The 23,908-nt window shown below is 40.8% G+C and overlaps 1 protein-coding gene across 10 annotated transcripts in view; it reads left to right on the top strand.

Moving 5' to 3' along the window:
- Positions 1–23,908, top strand: part of CHD7 (chromodomain helicase DNA binding protein 7) — a 187,103-nt gene that overhangs the window by 133,342 nt on the left and 29,853 nt on the right. For all 10 annotated transcript variants that reach the window (XM_045075759.1, XM_045075751.1, XM_045075755.1 and 7 more), the window contains 11 exons: positions 3,107–3,221; positions 6,460–6,543; positions 8,138–8,275; positions 8,374–8,495; positions 8,860–9,103; positions 10,197–10,373; positions 14,959–15,102; positions 16,415–16,670; positions 22,074–22,284; positions 22,804–22,999; positions 23,291–23,458. In XM_045075759.1, coding sequence (XP_044931694.1) covers positions 3,107–3,221; positions 6,460–6,543; positions 8,138–8,275; positions 8,374–8,495; positions 8,860–9,103; positions 10,197–10,373; positions 14,959–15,102; positions 16,415–16,670; positions 22,074–22,284; positions 22,804–22,999; positions 23,291–23,458 — 1,855 coding nt within the window. The remainder of the gene's footprint in view (positions 1–3,106; positions 3,222–6,459; positions 6,544–8,137; positions 8,276–8,373; positions 8,496–8,859; positions 9,104–10,196; positions 10,374–14,958; positions 15,103–16,414; positions 16,671–22,073; positions 22,285–22,803; positions 23,000–23,290; positions 23,459–23,908) is intronic.

The raw sequence follows: 23,908 nt of genomic DNA, 5'->3' as shown, positions 1-23,908 counted from the left end.
GCAAGAAATTGTATTTCGCTTTTGATTTTTTTTTTTAAATTTATGAATGAGAATATCTTTTTGTAAGTTTTATGACCATTTTTGTATTTTCTTTAATCAGTTGCGTGTTCATGTCTTCTGCCCACTTTTCTGTTGTGCTTTCGTCCTTATTCTGTGTTCTATGTTGCAACTGTGATTTCCCAGTTTCAGTGGTCCTTTGACTTTTTGTTTTTATTGCACTGTAAATTAATTTTTTTGTAGTTAAATTTATTAATCTTTTCTCTTATTGGACATTGCTCTTGAGCCATAGCTAGAAAGCTTTTCCCTACCACCAGCTTAAAGAGGAATTTGCTGTGTTTTCCTCTGGTATCTGCATGTTCTCGTTTTCTGTATATAGGGGCTTAAACATCCACTTGGTGTTTATTTTGGGTATGGTATAAAGTATAATAATTCTTGTTCTAATTTTATACTTTCCCAAATATTATTGTTCTAACACCATTATTGAAAAGTCCATCTTTGTCCTGGTGGTTTGAGATGTAACCCTTATCATGTGCTAAATTTACATATTTTTTTGGAAACATATTTGTACCTTTTTTTTTTTTTTTAAGAGAGTGAGCAGGGGCAGGGCAGAGGGAGAGAGAGAATCTCAAGCAAGCACTGCACTGGGCTTGATCTCATAATCCTGAGATCCTGACCTGGGCTGAAATCAAGAATCGGGTGCTCCACCCAGGAGCCCTGTATCATATTTTAATCCTTTGGTCTGCCTGTCTGTTCCTGAGCCAGTAGCACACTGTTTTACTCATAAAGGCTTAAATTTTATTTTAATATCTGGTTATGTAGTTTCCCCTAAAAACTCTTCCTTTTTAGTATTTTCTTGGATGTTCTTGCAAGTTTATTTTTATATATAAGTCAGTATTAACTTGTCTAGCACCATAAAAATGCTTGTTTATGGGACGCCTGGGTGGCTCAGTTTTTAAACATCTGCCTTTGACTCATGTCATGATCCCAGGGTCCTGGGATCGAGTCCCACGTCGGGCTCTCTGTTCAGTGGGGAGCCTGCTCCTCCCTCTGCTTGCTCTTTCCCTGCCTGTGCTCTTTCTGTGACAAATAAATAAATAAAATCTTTTTAAAAAATGCTTGTTTATGCATTTATGGATTTATGGTTTATGACGTTGTGTCATGCCATCTAAAAATAAGGATGTCTTTCTAGTTGGTTCAGCTCTATTTTTGTGTCTTTTAGAAGGGTTTTAAATATTTCCTTACATAAATTTCACACATTTTTTGTTAAGATTTATGACTAAGCATTTAATCTTTGTTGATAACGTAAAAGAGGTTTTCTCTACTGTTGTTTGTGTAAATGGAAGCTATTGATTTCTGTGTGTTAATTTTATATCCTGGTACACTGCTAAATTATTTCATTTTATTATTTGAATTAGTTTTCAAATTGATTCTCTAGGATTTTCCAGTAATATAATCATACCGTTTGCAAATAGAGATAGTTTTATTTCTTACTTTCCAATTACTTTTCCCCTTGTTGTTTTCTCTTGTCTAGTAACATTGGCTAATGCCTCAAATACAATATTGAATAATAGTAGAAGCTGTGGACATCCTTGCCTTGTTTCTGATGTTAGTGGAGGAGGCCGTGGCTTTTCTCCATTTAGTAAAACAGAGTCACTATCCAAATATTTCAGCCCAGTTTGCAAGAGGAAGAATGACACTAGAGGCCTGTGCTCACGTTCCAGCCACACTGATGGTGCTGGAAAGGCATGTGTACCTCAGCAGACACACATTGTTGACTTGCACCTGTGCCTTTTTCTATCCAAGAAGGAGATTAGACTCAGTTATTTTTAAAATACTTGTTTCTTGATAATATGCAGAAACAGTATTGCGTATTACTTACTGGAAATTAGGAAAATACTTGAAAGTAGAAAAGAAAATACTTGCAATCTTACCACCCAGAAAATATCATTCTCAACATATTGTTGCATTTTCATCTAGTCTCTTTTCTCTGTGTGCGTGTGTGTACAGGTTTTATGTCGACTCCCGGCCTATCAGGGCATACGTATTTAACGTCCTTATCTCCCTCAGTCAATTGTACAAGCACTAAATCAGTCCTACCTTTTGCATATTAGACTTTACATAAATATAAATGATACAATACTTAATATTGTAAGCCTTTCCCATGTCATTAATCATTTTTGACAGATTTTAGAATGGCTGCGTAACTTCTAAGAGTAGTAGTACTTTGATTTTGAAATAGGTGCATATTCAGGCACCTCATTTCTTTTCAATGTCCTCACCAGAAAGAGAGATAAGAGATAGTCCAGGCTATCTGGGGCAGGGAGAAAATGATGGTACAAAAGAATATTGAAATAGCAAACCAAAGAATGTCAAAGCTACCATAAAATATTGACTATATACCTTTGAGTCTCGGAGAAGTAAGAGGGAGGGTGAGAGTGTTCGAGATAGGGTTAGAGAGAACACCTGTGCTTGGAGCGGGCCGTGGGAGTCTGAGGAGGAGGGCCTTGCCCTGAGTGAGGACCAGGTAGACAGTAGAGAGCGACAAAATCACAGTGTTCCAAGAGACGGCATTTCACAGCTCCTGGAAGAGTGAGGCTGGGCGGGCAGAAACTGCCCAGGGCTGGTGGGGCATGGGTGTTCAGACAGTAGGTGAGGGTTTTTGTCCTTTGGATTGCTCTGGAAGGACTAAGTTATGTTTACCTTTGCTGTTTTAAATCAGAATTCTCTTAACTTGATAAAAACCTTTTATTTCTCAATTAATGATAAAAGGCTCAAAATGTAAATTCATAATTAAGGCCACCCTGTAGTGCTAATTGTTTTGTATTGAAGTGTAATCCGTTCACTTATGAAAACAGCTTTTGTTAGTAGGTCCTTTTCTTTTTTTAATGGGAGATAAATAAGAGAGCTGGAGCTCAGGACGGAAGACAGATTTCAGGCACAATTATTGATTTTTTTCTTATTCTCAAACATGAATAATTGTATTGAGTGTTGATCAGCAGCCTCTATTAGTAGGTAAACTGCTTATTTCATTAATTATTTAGTTGATTTTGGGGGAATAACAAGGTTATTTTCTACATGTTTCAAGTATATTATTTTATTCTTTTAGCTCTTATCTTCATTGTCAATGGGCATCTGTAGAAGATCTGGAAAAAGATAAGAGAATTCAGCAAAAGATCAAACGATTTAAGGCAAAGCAGGGCCAGAACAAATTCCTTTCAGAGGTATGAAATACCCAGTTAATTTTCTTAAGTAGTAACCTTATTAAAATGTTCTGAATTTTGAGTTTTAGGTTAAGCAAATTACTAAGAAATACTAGTTTCCCTCATTTGGTGCTGTTACTTGCATATTGGTAACTGGTTATTGCTAAAAAATAATTGGTAAACAGGAAATTTCTCATTCTTCCTGTTGCTTAGTCTAGAAGATACTGGTCCCTATGATATTATGTGGAAATATGATGGTATCATTAAAATCTTGTAATGAAAGTCCAGTTAGCCGATGATGATAAAAGCTGTTAAAAGTTCTATTAAGACTTAGTGAGGTATAAAGACTCTACAGTGACTATTAAATACAGTTTCTAGAATATAAGTTACTTCTGTTAAGGAAAGTATGTGGCCGATTTCTTCTGTTCAGGTTAATGCCTGATTACAGACTTTACCAAACTTATTCTTACAAATGATGTGCTATGGTATAGAAATTGGTGTTGTGTCTTTGCCTGTCTCGCTTTATCCTAAGTTATTGATGATGAAAACGTAACCATACCTAGGGCAGGGAAGAAAATCTGCATTTTTTTGAAAGAAGTGTTATGATCCCCTTCAGCCCACTCGATTGCATTAAAAAATGCTTTTGCAGACTACTTACTGGGGTCTCTGGACTTTTGCTCACCAGTTTGGTTTCACTTACAGCCTCAGGAAGATAAAAGAGAAACCTTCACACTGAAAGATTAAACTTGCTGATTTATTAGTTTTCCTCTCCATAAAGGAGTTAACAGAATGTAAACTGTAAAGAAGTGTGAAATTTGATGCAAAATAATACCTGTTTAACAACCTACTTCACACCCCCTCCCCTTTTTGGACATGGAGGGGTGAGGACGGAAGAGTGTTCAGTATTTTTATGTCATAAAATCCTTATAATCTGAGGTGAGAAGTCTGTGTTCTCCTGGAATCTGATTTCCGTGCTCCCAACAGGCAGATTGTAAAGTTTGTATTAGATGTGTGATTAGGTGGTGGTGGTTTTATTGGGCATATGTCTCATCACCACCTTTCCTGATCTGAGTATTCAGCTTCTTTGCAGTGCAGTAATTAACACTGAGGGGAATGGCGTCATCACATGTGACTCACCTCTTGGAGAATATCTAAGTGTTGTTTTTTTTTGGAAGGGCAGTTCCTAAGAAATATCATAAAGTCCCCTATTTTTGTGCCCTTCTTGATGATTAAATGTTGGTGACATTGGGCAAGTTGAAATCATCGGCTTTCTTTTAGAAAGAGACATATATTCTGTTGACTTTTTTTCTATGGATCAGTGTAGGGATAAGGAAAGAGTGTAGTGGTAGCTGTCTCCCCCATCCCCGGCCCAAACCCCATCCCTAAGTCCTGGTTCTGTTTATGAAATTTGTTTGGACTCTGCTGGTGTCAGTTGCAATTTAGGGATTTGTACCTATGTAGCTTTATCTATTTGGGTCTCCCTATATGAATAACCTGTACCACAACTGAAATACATTATCTTGAGTGGTAACTTGGCAACTAGACATCTTAATTTTTGTCCCAAGTGGAAGTAGCATAAACTCCTGTCTGAAAAAGTGATCTGAGGGCAAGCCCAAAAGGATAGCAACTCCCTTCCTCTTTCTCGTTTACAGACAGACACACATACGCACACACATGCGCAGACACACACATACAACGGGCACACATGCACGCACACGCGCGTGCACACACACACACACCCTGTTCCATATACAGTCCCGGCTTCAGGTGTCCCATGGTTCTGCTACTTTGGCATTTTTAATTATGACGGCTTTTGCATTCTTTGTTTCAGCTTAGGCACCCTTGTAAGTCCGCTGCCACTGAAATCTGTGTTTAAATTGGAAATTGCATCTCATGCACGATGATGCAGGTTACTCACTAGCAGGTTGGAAGTGTTCAGGAATAAGGTGAAGGATTTTAATTCATCAATGAAAGCTGCTGTTTAAGAACAAGGTGTCTTAAAAGGAGCTTTTATCATCAAAACCTAGTTTATGGAAAGTTTTCAGTGTTCATGTTGTATATGAATAATGCATACATGTTGTGTGCCTGAACCTAGAAGCTTTTGACAAAGCCAGTGCATTAGTACATTAACATTTTAAATGAACTGAACATTTCAATGAATTTTTTGCCTTACTAATCAACGCTGTGTAAGGGCCCGAGGCATTTGAAACACATTTTTGTATTTCTAATTCTTTTTTTCATAATTCAGAGTTCAAAGGACCCAAACCAGATGTTTTAAATGGACACAGTAGCCCAGAGAATGTTTGCTATCCTTGAGCCGACTGTGACCAAACAGCTTATCTTTTCAACCTGTAATTTAGAGGATATGAACAGTGTCTAAGTGACTTCTAATATGTCTTGCAGAAGCCTTTTAATTGCAGTTATGGTACTGATGAATATGTCTTCTGTTTTCTGACTGGCCTGACTCTGACTTCTTTAAAGTATGGCATAGTCTGTAATTTCTCTTTGAGCCATATTCTGTTACTTTATTATTTTATAGGCGATAACTTGCAAGCAAGTTAGTATTACTATACTTTTATAAAGATTGTTAATGCGTTGGCTAAATAACCCAATTATTTAAGCCTCATTTCTTTAGCCTTAATATTTTTAGCCAGATGCTCTATTTTCAGTGCAAATAAATCATTAGAATGCTTAGATTAATGATAAGACTATATTCAAATGAGGTACTAATATTGATAGGCAAAGATGACCAGACCCACTAAACTGTTCACACTAAAATAGGAAATTCACTGGTTTCAGTGTTCTTAGCTTTGGAATAGCATTCTGTAAATGATGCTAGAAGGCCTCAGACAACTCCAGCAGTTCAGAGACTCCAATCGCACTTACTGTGCATGGCTCCGAGTCTTTATTGCAAGCATAGTTTCGAGAATGCTAAATGCAGTGCATGCCATAAGCCTTTTGGATTGCTCATTAGTGAATTGTAATTTCACACTTCATTTAAAATATTCTTAAACATTCTCTCACAGTAAAAAGGTTTCACACAGTAATTAAAAGACCCAGTTAACAAAGTCTGAGAAGTCTGATTTCCTCATGGGGAATGATTTTGCTAAATTGTAGCATTTCAATTAATATAATAGAATTTGCCAAATATCAGTTTTATTTTGCTGTGACCCAAAATATTATTGTCTGGCGAAAAGTGAAATAACGTTTACTCTCAGGAATTAAATAAACATTTTAACTTTTTTGTCCTTTGGTGCAGATTGAAGATGAGCTTTTTAATCCAGATTATGTGGAGGTTGACCGGATAATGGACTTTGCACGTAGCACAGATGAGCGGGGAGAGGTAACAGAAGATCATTTGTATTAGGGGGCAGTGACTCAGACGGCTTATGTGTGTTTACAGAGAGTGATTATAGAATCCTAGATCTCGTCCTGGTTAGAGCCTTGGATCGTGATACAGTCGGTCTAAATTTAACTGAAACTTATTGACTGTTAGTTTTATGACCTAATAATAGTGCTAAGTGTGTTCTTTGTTTACTGTGAGAGCTTTTAAAAGAAATCAGTTTTCAATATGAATCAAATACATTGGCATTTTACATGATTTCAGAATGTGATCAATAAAGAAGAATTCAGTACGGTTTAGTATAAACCCAGAATGAAGCGCAGATTTCCCATACATAATTAAGAGTGCTGTAAGATGTAGCAGAATGGAATTTAATGTTACTTAACATTGTACATCCTTAGTGAAGCTGATGAACCTCATTTAATGTACTGCACAGAGGACAACGTAAAATAATCTTTATGAGATCTTGGCATTTCTCATGTTGCTTTGCAAAACTCTGTGAGGTTGTAAGGTTGGTTGATTAGGGCGGTAAAAGTGAGGACGAGTCTAGTGCCTGAGCTTACTGTCTCAGTAATGATGTATGCACCACCATGAGTTCTGTCATTCCTGGCTTCTTCAAGTAAAGTTCGTTTTATATAAAATGTTTAGATCTTGCTTATCTAGTGAGAGTCTTCAGTGAGCTTCCTTTTTTCCCCCCAAACTCTGTGTCATGAAGTCCATGATTTTTTAAGGACCATATCTGTAATGTGATGTTTACTTTTCTAGCTTTACTTGGCTGTACTTAAAAGAAAATTGTTTTATCGCATATTTATGTAGTACAGTGAATGTTTTTAACATCACTACCAGGTCAGAGTACCTTAATCTTGAAGTGAATGCTTGACAACCCAAGTATTTTCTAGAGGAAAGACAAAGGAGATCCTGTTGATCTGCATTACCCCAAATATTTTGTTTTCCAGTCTACAAGAGCCCACTTTATTATTTATTTGTTTGTTTTTTAAAGTTTCAATTATGTAATCTCTACAGTCAACATGGGGCCCAAATTGACATCCCCAAGATCAAGAGTTGCCTGCCTTCCAACTGAGCCTGCCAGGCACCCCTCAAATACTTTATTTTAATGTGATTGAATACAAGTAATACTTACTCTTTAAGAAAAAGGCAGAGATGGTAATAAGCTTGTTTCTCATTCCTTAAGAAACTAGCCAGTATTGTAAACATACTATGATGATTTACCATATAAGTCTGAATCAGACACCTGGTAAATGATTTTGCACAGGTAAAAATAAGGCTTAAAATTCAGCTGTGTTATTTCCTGGCCATTTCTTCATATTTTTTGGCTTTTCAACATAGCAGTGAATTAGATAAAAATTAGCTGGTTCTCATGATACCTAGTAATATTATTTCCAGTTTACACTTGTTACGATTTAACTAGGGATGACTGTGTTATGGTCGCAGTTTTAAATAAACTTCTCCCAATTCACTCTCACTGTTGCTGGGGTGTAGTATCTATCAGGAAGTAGGGGTGTGTGTGTGTGTGTGTGTATGTGTGTGTTTCCATCCAATGAATCCAATTCTAATTTATTCCAATCTGGCCCAGCCGGTGACTCACTACCTGGTGAAGTGGTGCTCCCTGCCATATGAAGACAGCACTTGGGAGCTAAGGCAGGACATAGATCAAGCGAAGATCGAAGAGTTTGAGAAACTAATGTCCAGGGAGCCAGAAACAGAGCGTGTGGTAAGACTTGGCTAACGGTGAAGGATTTAATTTGAAAATAGCCTACTGTGGTGTGGCCTTGGAGAAACCACTAATGGGATTTACTATATTTGAAACAGGAGCGACCTCCTGCTGATGATTGGAAGAAATCGGAGAGTTCCAGGGAGTACAAAAACAATAACAAACTCAGGGAATACCAGTTGGAGGGAGTAAACTGGCTACTTTTCAATTGGTACAACATGTATGTACAGCACGTTTTTCTTCACCTGTATGAAGTCCTGTAGCTGTTCTCTTTTGTAGTCACTGAAAATATTGATCAAGTAATGTCACACTTTAATGTCTAAAAAGAATGATGAAAAACAGCTAGGATTGGAAGTATGCTTCATATTTATCTGACAAACATTAATGGAGAGATATTAATAGAAGTATGTAGAAATGATTTTTATGCCTTAGAGGATTTTGTTGAAAAAGAAATGTATTTGGTCGAACTAAGAGAACATTTGAGATATGCATTTGTGATTATAATAGTATGTATTTTGTGAAAAGAAAGCAGTGTCTAATATTTGTGCTTACTAAACTTCTTGTGTTTTATTTCCTTCCCAAAGGCGAAACTGCATTTTAGCAGATGAAATGGGTTTGGGAAAAACTATCCAGTCCATTACATTTCTCTATGAGATATATTTGAAAGGAATCCATGGCCCTTTTTTAGTAATTGCCCCATTGTCCACAATCCCCAACTGGGAAAGGGAGTTCCGTACCTGGACAGAGTTGAACGTGGTTGTGTATCATGGGAGTCAAGCTAGTCGTCGGACCATTCAGTTGTATGAAATGTACTTCAAAGATCCCCAGGTAAAACGTCACAAGTGGTATTCTTTATGCCTGTTATATACGTTTCAAGGTACTGGATAGTAAAATGGTCTATGACATTTTGGGGGAAGGTCTAGATTTTACAAAATTGAGAAATTTGCTCTAGATTTCTTACCCACTTGTGTTATATTTTCACATCTTGTAAGTATGGCTAATTTGTATAGCTTTGGTTATTCAGATTATCTGATCAGAATAAATGAAATATTTATCATTTAATGTTTTGATATGCTAATTGGTTTTATTTTGCAAGCCTAAGAAAAGCTAAACAAAAAATGGTGTTATTAAATATAAGTGGAAAGAATATTTTGTTAAACTATTACTAGAAGTAAAAATTACTAGGCATGCAATGAGTGAAATATACCCAAAGGGAAGAGCTTCTGCCCTCTTAGGAGCACTTGGTACAATTTTTTACTTATTTTTATTGCCTGTATACAGTTATTCTAGGATACCGACAGTAAAGCATTGTAAATGACAGGGAAGAATAGTATCTGCTAACATAGTTTTAAGCTGTAGGTGGTAAGGAGAAGTCATATTACTGGTAATAGGACAGAGTTTTGTTTTATAGTTTTGCTTTAAGTATAAAATCTACAGTTAAATACTTCAAGGAGAAAAATAATTGAAATCTGTTTTAGTATTTATCTCTACATTTGAGAGATAGTTAAAAGTAAATTTTTTTTTTCATTTTAGTACTTCAATAGTCAAAATTAAGTTACAAGAAAAAAAAAAGGTTTAAAACAGTAGTAAAGTTTTTAAAAGCTACCTTAGTACTTAATCCCCTTGGCTTTTCGCCTCTTTGGGGTCTGTAGGCTATAACTGGAATGACCACACTTCATGGCACTTTATTACATAAGATCTGTAGGGAAATTAGGTAGGAAATTTTACTAACAAATTTCAGATTTCTTTATAAAGGAAAAAGTTTTTAAAGCTCCCCTGCCAAACACCTGAAAAACAAAATACAGGTGTTACGTAAAATAAAGATGTCCCCAAAAGATAAATACATCTGTTTTATGCTATTTATTAATCAAAGTTAATGCAATCTCTAATCCTAAATAATAATTTAGAACTGTTCTCATAGGGTCGAGTGATAAAGGGGTCCTATAAGTTTCATGCCATCATCACTACATTTGAGATGATTTTGACGGATTGTCCTGAGCTGCGAAATATTCCATGGCGCTGTGTAGTCATTGATGAAGCCCACAGGCTGAAGAATAGGAACTGCAAGCTGCTGGAGGGGCTGAAGATGATGGACTTGGTCAGTGATCGTCTTGATGACTCCATTGAACCCGCATAGAATCGTTACTGACTCAGTGTTCCCACTGCTCTGAATGTGACTGATACCTGTGTTTGCCAAGCCTGTCCAATATGGTGATACGTCCTCCCGAGCTTTTAGTTTCTCAGAAGTTGGTGCCATTCTTGATTCTTATGTTGTGGGCTGGTGACTTTGCACAGTTACAGTAGGGGATAGTCAGGATGCTTTCTCTGAAGTGAGTTTCAAATATTTGCTTTTGCCTTTTATTAATAAATATTGCCATTTCATAAACTGGTAGGCCAGGCTTTGTCCCAATCGTTATAGTGAAGCTATATTCTAGGGCTCAGTGGTTTTGACACATTGGATCCGGTAGGACTTGTAGGTGCAAGTTTTTTGCACGGGTTAATACCTGGCATTGGTCAAGTTCACAGAGATGTGTAGACGTTTGGGGCATTTTAAGACCTTGAATTTGATCTGGAGTTTTACGCCACACTTACCCCATCCTCTCCCTGCTTCCTAAGAGGTGGTCAGGTTTTCCTGATACGATTTTTCTGGATTGTTTTTGGTAGGAGTATTATGGGATAATGTAGAGGTGTTAGGATTTGTTTGATTTTCTGTTCCATGCTTCTGTGTGTTTGGTTTCCTGGCAGAAATGACTTCAGTCATCCTCAGACTTCTTTGTTCTCTGTAGTTTGCAAGGTGGGTTTTGATCACTTGTTTTCATTTTTAATGTACATTTTAAAAGCTATGTTACTGTCATTCAGTATGTCTTGGATGTTTTGCTGAGTTTTTAAAAAGTGCAAAAGATTTTAAAATCTCTTTGATGTTGACTTCTGTAGATTAATTTGATCTCTTGTTAATTGAGAGTTTGAGATGGGAAGAACATTCTATACGTTCGTGGCTATAAATTTTTTTACTGAAGACTGGTGCCACCAAAAAAAACACTTAAAAGCTTTCTGTTGCAGCTGGTTCTTTGAAGCAATTTCTTTTATTCATTAGCCAGCGATTCTTTTAATTAAAAACAAAATCTAGTTTTATTTAAAGGGAAAAAGTCGGACTGAATTATTCTCTTAAGGATGGGATTTCCCATCCTAAGACCTTTCTCAAATCAGTTTTTATTGGTGACCAGTCCACAAAAGAAAGGAGAGCACTTAAGAGACACTGACTAGTCTTGAAGACATAGGTGAGCATGTGGAAAATAGAAACTCTGCAACTGTATTTGGTCTTTCTGGGCAGCACCTGAGCTTTAACGTTTGCAGGCAAATGTGAGCGTTGGTGAGGTACTCTATGGCTACCTGAGTAGGGACCCATCTTCACAGTGGTCCATAGAAAAGACAGTACTATTTTCTGAAGGCTTAAATAGTTACCTAAGCTTATCTAAGTTGTTTCCTATTATTAGTTTCTGTGCTCCCAGGGAGTTGATTCTAACTGCAAACTATCTTCCATTGGTGCATACAGATGAGTTAAATGCTTCAACATCATATGGTCTGATTGTCACTGGGAGACGCGAAATGATTTTCTGTTGTTTATTAGTAACCCCTCATTAATGGATAGAATCTCTTACCCAGATAATTTTTCTGTTACATACTGCAGTGTTCCCTTTTTTTTCACATAATGGCACATCTAGAAAGTGGTAATGTTCTGTGTGTACATTACAGTATGTCCTCGTAGGGCAAGCTGAGAATGCTGCCCATGGCCGCAGGTGACTGGCCCTGGGATCCTGACTCTCAGCCCTGCTGGCTGCCTCAAGGACTTGCATACCTCTAACTCATTCTTGGCTCACCCACTGGGAATCTATGATAAGCAGATGAACAAAATAATAGTTTTTCTGATGATCAAGAATCTTAGAGGAGATGTTTTCAAGATGGAACACAGTATGGTTGTTTTGAATTAGAATGCAGTTGTATTTGTCTAGTTCTGAAGAACTCATTGGTTGGCCTTTAAGTCCTTACTTACAGTAAACACTATGAGAACTTATACACTGGCCATTTCTTATTCTTCTTTCCTGGAATTAGTCACGGCAAGAATAACAACCAGTAAGTTTACCAGCTGCAGAGGAGGTCGGAAGGGACCGCTGTTTCCCGCACTAGGACTCAGTGAGGATGAAGATGGGCTTGAGGAGGGTCATGTTCTAAGTGCATTCTCAGAAAGAGAGGGCCACTGAGTGTCTTCAGCTCTCCCATTGCAAAGGAAATGCTTGTGAAGATGATCTGTAGAGGGACAATTGTGGTCTCCACCATCCTCCACAGGAGCTCCGGAAAGCAGAGCTGTCTCCTTGTCCCTCGGTGACAAGGAGGGGATTCTCTGGAGGTGGTAGGAGTTCTTCATTGATTCTATCATCTCGTCATTGTCAGGAGGTCTCATACAAATTAAGGAGTCTGCTGAAATGAAATTAAATGGTCATCACTCCAGCAGAGCTAAAAAGAATGGTAATGTTTTCAAGCCAAAAGCATATTTGCTGACATAGTTGAGCTTGGAGGTGAGAGTCTCTTACATGATGTTGCGTGACACTCTGTGTATTCACCACGTGTTATTCCACAGTCACTTTCAAACGGAAACCTGGTTTTATTCCACTACTCATATGTAACCGTATGAAAATGTCTTGTGTGTAATCATTTGGGATAACTGGCTTTCAACAGCCCTTGAGGGAAAGTAGCGTAAAAAAGGAGTCCCTCTCGGGACGTCTGGGTTGCTCAGTTGGTTGTGGCCAGCTCTTGATCTCTGCTCAGGTCTTAATCTCGGAATTATGACTTTAAGTCTGCTGTTCAACTTAAAAAAAAAAAAAAGAACCCCTTTCCTTTTTTCAGGTACACTTATTTTGAAATGAGTAATTTAAAAAGGTTTTTTCTGAAGTATTTGTTTAGAGGTTAAGGATTTAATTCAGTCATAAGGGATAGGAGAAAATTGTGAGATAGTCTTTAGTATCAATATAGCTCTTTCCTGAGTCTGTGACAGTTTAAAAAAATTCTTTGATAAGGTAATTTAAAACCAAAGTATGTCAGAGACTATGGCCCATGTTACCCACCAGTATGGTTATATATTAGAATATCATCTCTCTTTTTTTTTTGAGAGGGGGGTGGGTGCAGAGAAAGAGGGAGAGGAAGAATCTTAAGCAGACTCCACAGCCAGCATGGAGCCCAATGCAGGCCTGGATCTCACAACCCTGAGATCATGACCTGAGCTGAAATCTAGAGTTGGACACTTAACTGACTGAGCCATCTACACACCCCTATATTAGAAAACCATGAACTGATTTGCAGACTCCTTACTCTTTGTGAATTTAGTGAGTCTGAAGATGACTTTGGTCTGTGTATCTTCCTGAGAGACATCTTTATTCAAAAGGGAGAAGAGGAGAAAGAAAAGCAAACTGAACTGCTTTACCTTACTTTCAGAGAACTTCCTCGACATAAAAGATATGGTGGATATTACAAAAATGAGTGTGTTTTTACCCTCCTTACATCACTTATCTTGTATTTACTGAGCATATATTCTCTAGTCGGCAACCAGGTCTTGTCAGATTGCACGTTAAGTCCGAATAATTTGAACCTACTAGAAGGTAGGGTCACTTTCTGAAATAGTTTTATTTGCTGTACTATGTATCAAGTGGCCAAACAAAATACTAAATAATAAGATCCTTAAGATTAATAAACTCACCATTGTTAAAACTGGTCACTGAGAAATAGCTCCTCTGTGTTGGATAAAAAAAAAATACAAAGACGAGGATACAGATGCATAAGGAAAGTTAGAGCAAGAGCTCGTAAACAGGAAGAATTATCTTAAAGAAATAACCTAACTTGGTTCAAAGAAACAAAGTTAGAAATAGCATCTGCTTTAAAAAAAAAAAAAGTGATTGTGGTATTTAAAACCAAGCTGACCTCTTCATTAGTTTGAAATTTTTGCAGAACAAAATAGTTTTTCATATGCTGTTGCATGTAGAAGAACTTCTTTTGTCTCCAGAGTGAGTCATGCAGGAAGCGGATGGGGAGAAGAGAAAGAGGCATGTGCGCGTTCTCGGAGTCTAGGGACTTTAGGAAAAAAACTTCGGTGGAGAAAAAAGCATTGGGACCCAGGAGACTTGCAAAGCCGTGGCTCTAAAATGTTGACCTAATAACCCCAGGAAGAAATGAAATGGTGTGGCATGTTTATGGGGTCTGCCGCGTTCTAGAGGGCCCACGCCGTGAGTCTGTCTGAAGCAGGGTCCATGATTTTCTCGTGTCTCTGCCTTTGTGCCCTCTACCTTTACAAATGGTGGATGCTGAGGGAGCATTCATGAGATGTGGGGAAAAGGATATCTAGAGAGAGGTTTTGGCTTCATTTATTTATTTTTAAACATTTCATTCATTTGAGAGAGATAGAGAGAGCATGTGTGCGATCAGGGCAGAGAGGGAAGGGAGAGGGTGAGAATCTCAAGCAGAGTCCTCTCTAAGCACGGAGCCCGTCTGGGGCCTGAACCCGCGTTCCCGAGATCATGATCCGAGCCAAAATCAGGAGTTGGGCACTTGACTGACTGAACGTCCCAGGCGCCCCAGGGGAGAAGGTTTCGTTTTAGGAAACTTTCTGTTCAGTTGCCTTCCTTGCGCACCTGCAGGAACACAAAGTGCTGCTGACGGGGACGCCTCTCCAGAACACTGTGGAAGAGCTCTTCAGCTTGCTGCATTTCTTGGAACCGAGTCGCTTCCCTTCAGAAACCACCTTTATGCAAGAATTTGGTGATCTGAAAACAGAAGAACAGGTACTCATCATGTCTACTTTGTACTTGAGTCATGTAACTGAAGGTTAACCCATGAAATGGCAAAGCATTGCTGTTTAGCTTCTTAGAAAAAGTCAAGTCAAGTGAGCTTTGTATCTCCTTTCCTTGAACGTTCCAAGTCTTCATTACGGAGGTTTTCTTGTTTGTCTCTTTGCCCTCAAGAAGGGCAGTTGGAATTTGTTGGGAGAGGTTACTTACCTGTTCATGTTCAATTTTCAGAGACTGCCGTGCTATTCAGGTCAATGATTTTGCTTTGTGTACTTTTTTTTCTTTCTTTAAGATTTTAGTTATTTGGGGAGAAGCAGGCTCACTGCTGAGCGGGGGGTCTGATGCAGGGCTTGATCCCAGGACTCTGAGATCATGACCTGAGATGAAGGCAGAGGCTTAACTGACTTGAGTCACCCAGGTGCCCCTGCTGTGTATACTTCTGAGCACAGTGTTAGAAGGCATGGGAATTTGTAGTTATCTGCCTCCTTGAGTTTTGGGATTCTAACTTTATTTTTTAGCTGTGTATGCTTGGCCACATTGCTTACTTTTCTTGTCTACATATTTTCATTTAAACTACTTGAAAAGATTTCTGTGATAAATAAATGAAGTTTGTGTATGAAAAGCAAATAGTTATTTTATACATCCTAGGAGTTATGGGAACATTTTATTATTATACTGGTTTTGAAACAGATATGCTTGTAGTTTTGGTCTTGGTCTTTATGTCCGCCCCTCTACAGTTTACTGTCTGAAGCCTCCTAGTTTAGTTCAGAGCGAAGTCTGTTTTGTTTTGGTTTTTGCTTTCTTAAGATAAAAATGATCTTATCTGCTATATATCCTATTGCCAGTCAGTAGAAATGGGAATCAGAGAGCGACATCTCTGCTTATTGATGCAGGGACTAGGGAACTCTTGGCCTACTCATTCTGTTAGCTCTTTCCAGAGTGGGAGGAACCTGAAGCCTAGCACTCCCATGTCCCATGAGATCACCTCTTCCCTCTTCCTCATCATCCCTGTGGCTTAAGACACACAGAAGGGAAAGTTTGGTGAATCAGTTGGGTTCTTTTCTACTGTTGGGTTCTTTTCTTCTGGCTGTTCAGGCCCCCAGGCAGCTGAAATAGGCCACCTAACATGGCCTCATTCAACCTTCATGCACCTCTGTCATGAAAGCTGGGAGATTAGTGCCTTCGTGCCCTTACTGGGCTTTGACAAATAAAAACCGATGCTAAGTGAATAAAATAATCCTGATTTTTCATGTTAAAGTATGCAAGCGAATCACGAAACCGGCATTGACCTAAGGTCCTTTTGTAGGTGCAGAAACTCCAGGCTATTCTAAAGCCAATGATGTTGCGGCGTCTCAAGGAGGATGTGGAAAAGAACTTGGCCCCCAAAGAAGAAACTATTATTGAAGTTGAGCTAACAAACATTCAGAAGAAATATTACCGAGCCATCCTGGAGAAGAATTTCACATTTCTCTCCAAAGGTGGTGGTCAAGCTAACGTCCCTAACCTTTTAAACACTATGATGGAGCTACGGAAGTGCTGCAATCATCCGTACCTTATTAACGGTGAGCCGTGGCACCGGTGGACGTGTTTGGGCGACTCCAGAAATCCTCTCCCCCCTCCCAACGGAGGATTCGATGCGTTGTGGTCGTTACTGGATCCTGTCGCCTCAGCACGGGTTTCACCAACTTCCTGTTCTTCCTGACCCCTCCTTCTCTGGTGGCTGCGAGTGAGGGACCATTGCCCCTGCTGAGCTCTGCCACGGGGCCTCAGCACACCATTCTCCAACTTCTCTGCCTCCGTGTCTCACCCCTCGGAAGGAGGTGTTGGTACTAATGCCTAAAAATCATCAGAAGTGCTAATAGTTAACGAGAGATTGGCCTCAGCTGAGACTTTTTTGCTGTGTGTGTGTGTGTGTGTGTGTGTGTGTGTGTAAATCAGAGAAGTTGAAGAGGAACTGGTGTGAGAAGGCAGCTGTCAGCTGTCTGGAGTCTTTGGCAGGAGGGAATTTCGGTCTAGAGACCTCTAGGACCTATTCCCTAGGAAGGAGAGATCATTTTAAAACTTTGATAACAGTTTGTTTCTGTTACTGATGGGTACGTTATGGTCTTCCTGTTTTCTTAACTGAATTGACAGTGTCACATAACTGATTTGGGTAAAAACCTATATTGTATACTTCCCAAAATCATTAAAAGGGTAAACATTGCATGCCTGGGATGTGTGGGACACTCTGGAGGATACAGGAGGCTCAGGCTTGTCAGCGATGGAGATGAGAGAAGCCACAGGGAAAGCAGTGGCACTGAGACAGTCCCATGGGGGTGGGAAGGAGTTTGCCAGTCAGGGTCAGAAAAAGGAAGGGCATTGAGGCTGATGTAATAACATGAGCAAAGACAAAGAGACAGGAAAGCAAAGGGGAACTTGCCCAAAGTGTAAAGTCCGTGTCAGAAACAGTGGGGCAGTGAACGTCAGGCACATACTGAGACCCTGCTGTGGAAAGCCTCAAAGGCCGGGCCATGGGATTTGGGCTTTCGTCTGCAGGCCCTGGAGAACCAGGGCTTGTGTTTGAGCTGAGAAATGATTCAGGATGCTTGATCTGGCAGCATCGTATAAAACAGATGGGAGAGAGTAGGGAAAGACGTATAAGCTGAAAGACCTGCTCGGAGGCTCTTGCTGCCTGCTGTTGTGGCCGGAGCTCATACAAGTTAAAGAAGGGGGCTGGCCCGCCACGTTGCGGTGTTTGTGTGCAATTTGGTTCCCTTGCAGGGGAGTAGGAACAAAGATTGGTTCACAGTCCATGAAGTTCAAGGACAGCTAACTTAAAGAGTTCTTGATCTTTGACCCCCTGTTCCTGAGGGACACACCTGTCAGCTACCTCAGCCCCACAAGTTCCTATTATGAGATGACAGAGTGGCCCACCCCTGCAAGACCACCTCAGCGCTGCCTCTGTGGTCACTGCCGTGGTGTGACATCGATGAATTCCCTGCTACGATGTTGTGCTTTTAGCTCTGTCTTCCATAGAGAGTGCTGTGCGTGGTGATTCCGTGCTTGCTGCTGCCAGCAGCGGTCCTGCCAAGCACCACGTGTTTAGGAGCCCATGAGGCCATTACAGGGAGCATCAACCAGCCTGTGCCTGAGCTTGGGAGCTGGGGTTGGCGCCTAGGGTGACTGGTGGTGTGAGTACAATGCCTGTGCTTATGTGACACACACACATGCTTGCATTTAATGTTTGCTAAAAAGAAAATGAGGAAGAGTAGCCTCCAAGGGGGAAGCGAGAGCCGTCGCAGAAGAGCTGAAATGCCGCTGCAGGATGCGTGTGAGAGGGCTGACCTCGGGTGGCCGTCAGTTCCGTCACGTCTGCCTTGTCTGCTTACATACTAGTCACCCGCATCGAACACGTCGAGGGAGGAGTTTTGCGTCTGGTCCCCCTCGCCCCGTCCCCTCCCCAGCACAGCTGGTGGGTCCTTTCCTTGGCTGATTGCTCTGCAGGGTCATCTGCTATACTTCTTGGTTTACCTGGAGTCTTTTAGGACTTGTGAGACTTGGGTCTGTGGCCATTGTCCTAATTGATCATACCTTGGGGTCAGTGTTTCTGCCTCTCTAGGTGATGAAGTGTCTGTGAAGCCCAAAATATGCCCTTAGTTGAGAAGTCGTAATTTAAAGATACATGTGCACCCTGCCCTCCACATTAGGCATTACAACTGCCTAGATAACTTAACCTGGATGTTGGGGTTCACCGAGGTTGCTCCATGGCCCTATCGCCCATTTTCATCTGCAATCTGGAGCAGAACGTATACCGACGTGCTGGCTCTCCACACATGTATCGAGCCAGTTCAAGGGCATTTTCAGTGTGGCAGTTTACGTTGACATTTATACGGGCGGTGGCAGGGTCAGGCGGCCCCAGCCAAGCTCAGGTTCATTCCAGGAAAGCACGACACACTCTGTAACTGTGAAAAGTGGAAGCAACTATACGTGCAAGTTGGTAAGCTGTGGTAATGTAAGCAAAGCAGAAGGAAGAAAATTAGAAATGACAGTAGAACACAAACCGAGTAATATTTTAAATGTGGGTTGATGTCTTAAGTGCTTAGCACAGGGTTTGGGGTGCTCTGTGAGCACTTGTAAGTGTCTGCAGCTGCTGCTTTACTTCAGTAGAATGGAATATCCAGTTTTAAGTTCCTGGTGTGAGAGTGCAAGTGATGTCGGAAACTTGGTCAAGGTCCCCTAAGGGTCATTTGTTGTCATTGCTGGGGGCCGGAGGAGTTACTGAGAAGAGCAGACAGAAAGAAAACCAGCCAAAGCTTGCATGATGGAATGAATTTCAGATAGAAAACTGTAACTGTTTTCCTGGTAATCTTCAAAAGACAATAATACCTTGTTTGTGGCTGGATGACATTGGCTAGATAATAACTTCTCGTGAAAGCTAGCAAACATTGCAGTTCCTGTCCTCACCATGACCATCTGTTTAGTGAGAAGACTTCCATGCTGGTTTCAAGTTGTCTTTGATATCTGCCCCCCACACACACACATTTTGAAATATAGCATGAACAATAATTTAGGACAGTGTGAACAAAGTATTTTGGCTTGTGATAACCTATTTCTGGTTAATTTTCACACTGATATTTAGAAATCTAACATCAAGGTAAATAATTGGTAAACTTGGGCACTTTGGCTATGACATCGAAAGGTAGAAATTGCTTTCCATCATCACCTTCCCCGACCTTCTTTCCTTTAATTTGTCTATAATAAGTACAGTGCTAGGAGAATCCTATAGGAAATCTGTTTGCTGATATCTTTAAAACTGGCTGCGGTTTTAAGAACCTCAAATTCATAGCAAAGAGCTGGATTGAGTTTCAGCAGTAGCTTTTGTCAGGTAAGAACAAATGTATTTTAGTTTTGACTGTTCTTTATAAGATGAGAAATTATTAGTAGCAGTCAAAAAGCAAAGAAGTTATTTTTCTTATCTCTGAATAAATTTAAAATGAAAAATATTTCTCTGCTAATTTGAGAAATTATTTGTATTTTCAGTTTTTTACTCAAATATTCTAATGTCTGATATTTATCTTGTCAAATGATTATTTCATTTTTGAAGACTTCATTGACCCTTAGCTTGTTTTAAACCAATATACTGATTCTGAGTTAGAATTTTCACATAGACAAAAAAATAACTGCCCAAATACCAGGAGTAAAATCTATTTCTGAGTTGTAAAGCACTTACACTGTCTTGCACATGAACAAATTTTTTAAAAAGACATACCGTAATATATAGACTTAAACCTATTTCCCTGTCTCCTGAGGGCCACCTTGTCCTGAATCCAGAACCTAGATTTCTGCATTTCATGTTTTGAAAAATATGATTCAGCTTTATTCAAGAATATTCTTTATTCAAGAACTTTCCTATTAATGCTCTTCCACAGCATTTTGTTTTTACCTTTTCCTCATTAAAACCTGTCCCCTCTTCTCCCCACGTGGAGGAGGGTCTTGAGTGTTAGTTAGCCTCTTACTCCTGCGGAAGAGGGAGGGAGGCACTAGCGATGCCAACCCGGCTGGCCTTCTCAGCCCGGCCACCTTCCTCCCAAGGAACAGTGTGCTTTGCAGAGGCCTTAGTGCCTGGGTAAGGGCATTAAGTGACTTTAATCTGTTCTCAGGGAGAGTCTTTGTTGATTAATAATTAACAAGCTGTATTTCCGCGTATGGCCGTGCTGTAACTGAATTTGCACAGGTGCCCTTTGAGTGGAAATAGGACGGTGCCTTCCTTCCTTCCGCTGCTGCTGGTGGCAGTTCCTACGGGCTGTGTGGTCTCCCTCACCTAGCCTGTAAGCCCCGTCCGAGACTTCCACGTACTCCTCTCGTGTGTTGTTAGTTCACACATGTTTCAAACTGGTGGTAAGAAGAGTAGTTTACACTCTGGCACAGTCGAAGGCTGGGAACCAGTTGCATTAGGTGGATTTGTTTGTTTTTCCTAAAGAATAGTGACACCCCTCCCCCCCTCTTTCTGGAGAGGCGCTGAGCACAGCAGCCCTGGCCTGATTAACTCCCCAGACGGGAGGCGGCCAGACCAGGGTGCCCCCACGTTCTAAGCTCAGCAGCTAAGCAGTTGAAGGGAGCTTAGCCTGGGTGTGTTTGGGGAATGGGGCGGCGGGCATAAGCGCTTCTTCCCTGGCGATGTCATTCTCTTGAGGCGTCTCTGCCTCAAGCCGAGTTCTGCAGGAGGCTAAGAGAAAGAGGGCTAAGCATAGAAGCCTTATGTGAGACAAGGTCGTTTCCTGATCTTGTTTTTGAAACGCTTGAAAAGCTCTGGCTACTTCAAGATAGAGTTTTTGTATCTCATGAAACTGCCAGATGAGAATGAATGTAGAGTGGGGGTTTAGAGATTGCAACAGAAGACGTGTGTTCAGAAACCCCACCGCCCCCCCAAAATCCCTAAGAATTATCCTGAGAAATGAATTTCCTTTTGTTGCCCTCCTTTGGGCTGTATTTAACACGCGATTATATACAAAAATTACTGCCCCGACACCGTCATTATTAGAACCCGATTCCCTTGTTTCTTAGCTTCAGAACAGATTTTGTTGTTTGTGTTTATATTCAGCTAGTAAACAGTTCTTCATTTCTTTAGCGATTGAGTTCCAAATTTTCTGTAGGTATCTGGCCCTTGGCTTGTTTCTGCCACTTCTGGCTTGACAGTCTGTTGTTGAAATTCAGTTTCTACAGACAGCAAACATTTGTTTGTTGGAAAATGTGGGTTTCCCCCCCCCCAAATGTTTAAATGTGTTGTGCTTAAAACTTTGATCCCTTTTATACTTCCGTGGTTTTGTTGTAGACCTGACTTCTAGTAAGTGGCCGGATTCATGTTCATAAGCACGAGTGTGGCATTCTGGTTCCTGTAGTTAGCAGTGGGTTTTGAAAGCAAGTTCATTGTTTTTAGTAATAAAAACCTTTTACAGTATTCACGTTATGCTGTCCAATCTCTGCAGGTGCTGAAGAGAAAATTTTGGAAGAGTTTAAAGAAACACACAATGCCGACTCTCCAGATTTTCAGCTCCAGGCGATGATCCAGGCTGCTGGCAAGCTAGTGCTGATTGACAAGCTGCTGCCAAAACTGAAGGCTGGTGGCCACAGGGTGCTTATCTTTTCCCAGATGGTGCGCTGCTTGGACATACTGGAGGACTACCTCATTCAGAGACGGTGAGGCCACTGTGCCATAAGAATAAAAAGGAAATAAAAAATGACCTTTCATGGGGCTCCAAGTGGCTCACCTCGAAGTGACATTCATAACAGAGGGGAAGGAGGGGGGGAGCTGTGTCATACCCCTCTCTAAAGACCGTCGGGGTACAGGGCCTGGTCACTGCATGCGGTGACTACAGTAGGACTCTGCGTACTTTGGACGGCCATTTCGTTTCCCACTTCTTTCTTTTGGCTAGGGGAGAGTGGGTCTCACCGAAAAGCAGAATCGTTTGTTATTTGACTGCTAGAGATGTCAGATGTTTTTAGACTTGTTATTTTACTAGCGAGGAAGTAAAGTAGAACTTAATTTTTGAGGATTCCACCAATTATATGCCAAACTACCATTAAAACCTGTCTGCTCTGAGATGATTTCTCGGTAATGTATATCCTATGTTGTAATACTCGCTTTACGAAAAGAAACAAGCTTGCCCTAGTCACGTGCCTGTTCCTGGCTTCCTTGTTAATCCTGACGTTTTCTAGGTACCCGTATGAGAGGATCGACGGCAGAGTGAGAGGAAATCTCCGCCAGGCAGCTATCGACCGATTCTCCAAACCTGATTCTGATCGGTTTGTTTTCCTCCTGTGCACAAGGGCGGGAGGTTTAGGCATTAATCTTACTGCTGCTGATACCTGCATCATCTTCGATTCCGACTGGAATCCCCAGAATGATCTCCAGGTAAACACACAACAGAATCATCCCTGGATGCCTTTTTTTTTTTTCCAAAGTCCTTCCACTATGATGAAAACTCCCTAGTCAAACCAGTAAAGATGGATGGTTACCACTCAGGTGGTGTCCCACGATCGGGCAAATGAACCAACTAGTAGTCACTGCCTTGATAATGCCCGAATGATTTCTTAGTGTGTGAACCTTCTGGACTGCGCCTCTGCGTGTGGGAACGGGGGCCCTGGAAACGGGCACGTGAGTCTTTTCTTTCTTCGGTAGCCATTCGTTTTCTTTTTCTTCCAGGCTCAGGCTAGATGTCATAGGATAGGACAGAGCAAATCTGTGAAAATCTACAGGCTGATTACGAGGAATTCTTACGAGAGGGAAATGTTCGACAAGGCGAGTCTGAAGCTCGGCCTGGATAAAGCTGTGCTGCAGTCCATGAGTGGGAGAGAGAGCGCCGCCAACGGGGTAACGCGCTGGCCTGGGCCCTGCCGCTCTTCGGGCTCTCCTTAGCCTGGCTTAGCTAATGGGAAGAAGTGATCTGGCAGCGAATCACTTTCCAGCCTCACTTTTTTCAGCCTGTTTTGTTACAGTGTCTCTTTTTTTTTTTTTTTTTTAAAGATTTTATTTCTTTATTTGACAGAGAGACTGAGTGAGAGCAGGAACACGAGCAGGGGGCATGGCAGAGGGAGAAGCAGGCTCCCCGCTGAGCAAGGAGCCGATGTGGAGCTCCATCCCGGGACCCTGGGATCATGACCTGAGCGGAAGGCAGACGCTTAACGACTGAGTCACCCAGGCGTCCCTGCCACACTGTCCTTTTTATGAGTCCAGTTTATCCTCCTTGAGAGGTGCCGGGGTGGCTCTGCCTGTGGCTGCAGTCATGATCTCAGGGTCTCAGGATCCAGCCCCACATCAGGC

This window comes from Mustela putorius, unplaced genomic scaffold (genome assembly GCF_011764305.1).
Source record: "Mustela putorius furo isolate JIRA1106 unplaced genomic scaffold, ASM1176430v1.1 tig00000151_pilon_pilon_pilon, whole genome shotgun sequence".
In the NCBI taxonomy this organism is placed as follows: domain Eukaryota; kingdom Metazoa; phylum Chordata; class Mammalia; order Carnivora; family Mustelidae; genus Mustela; species Mustela putorius.
Note: the sequence above shows the minus strand (reverse complement) of the source record. Positions and strands in the feature narration are given on the sequence as shown.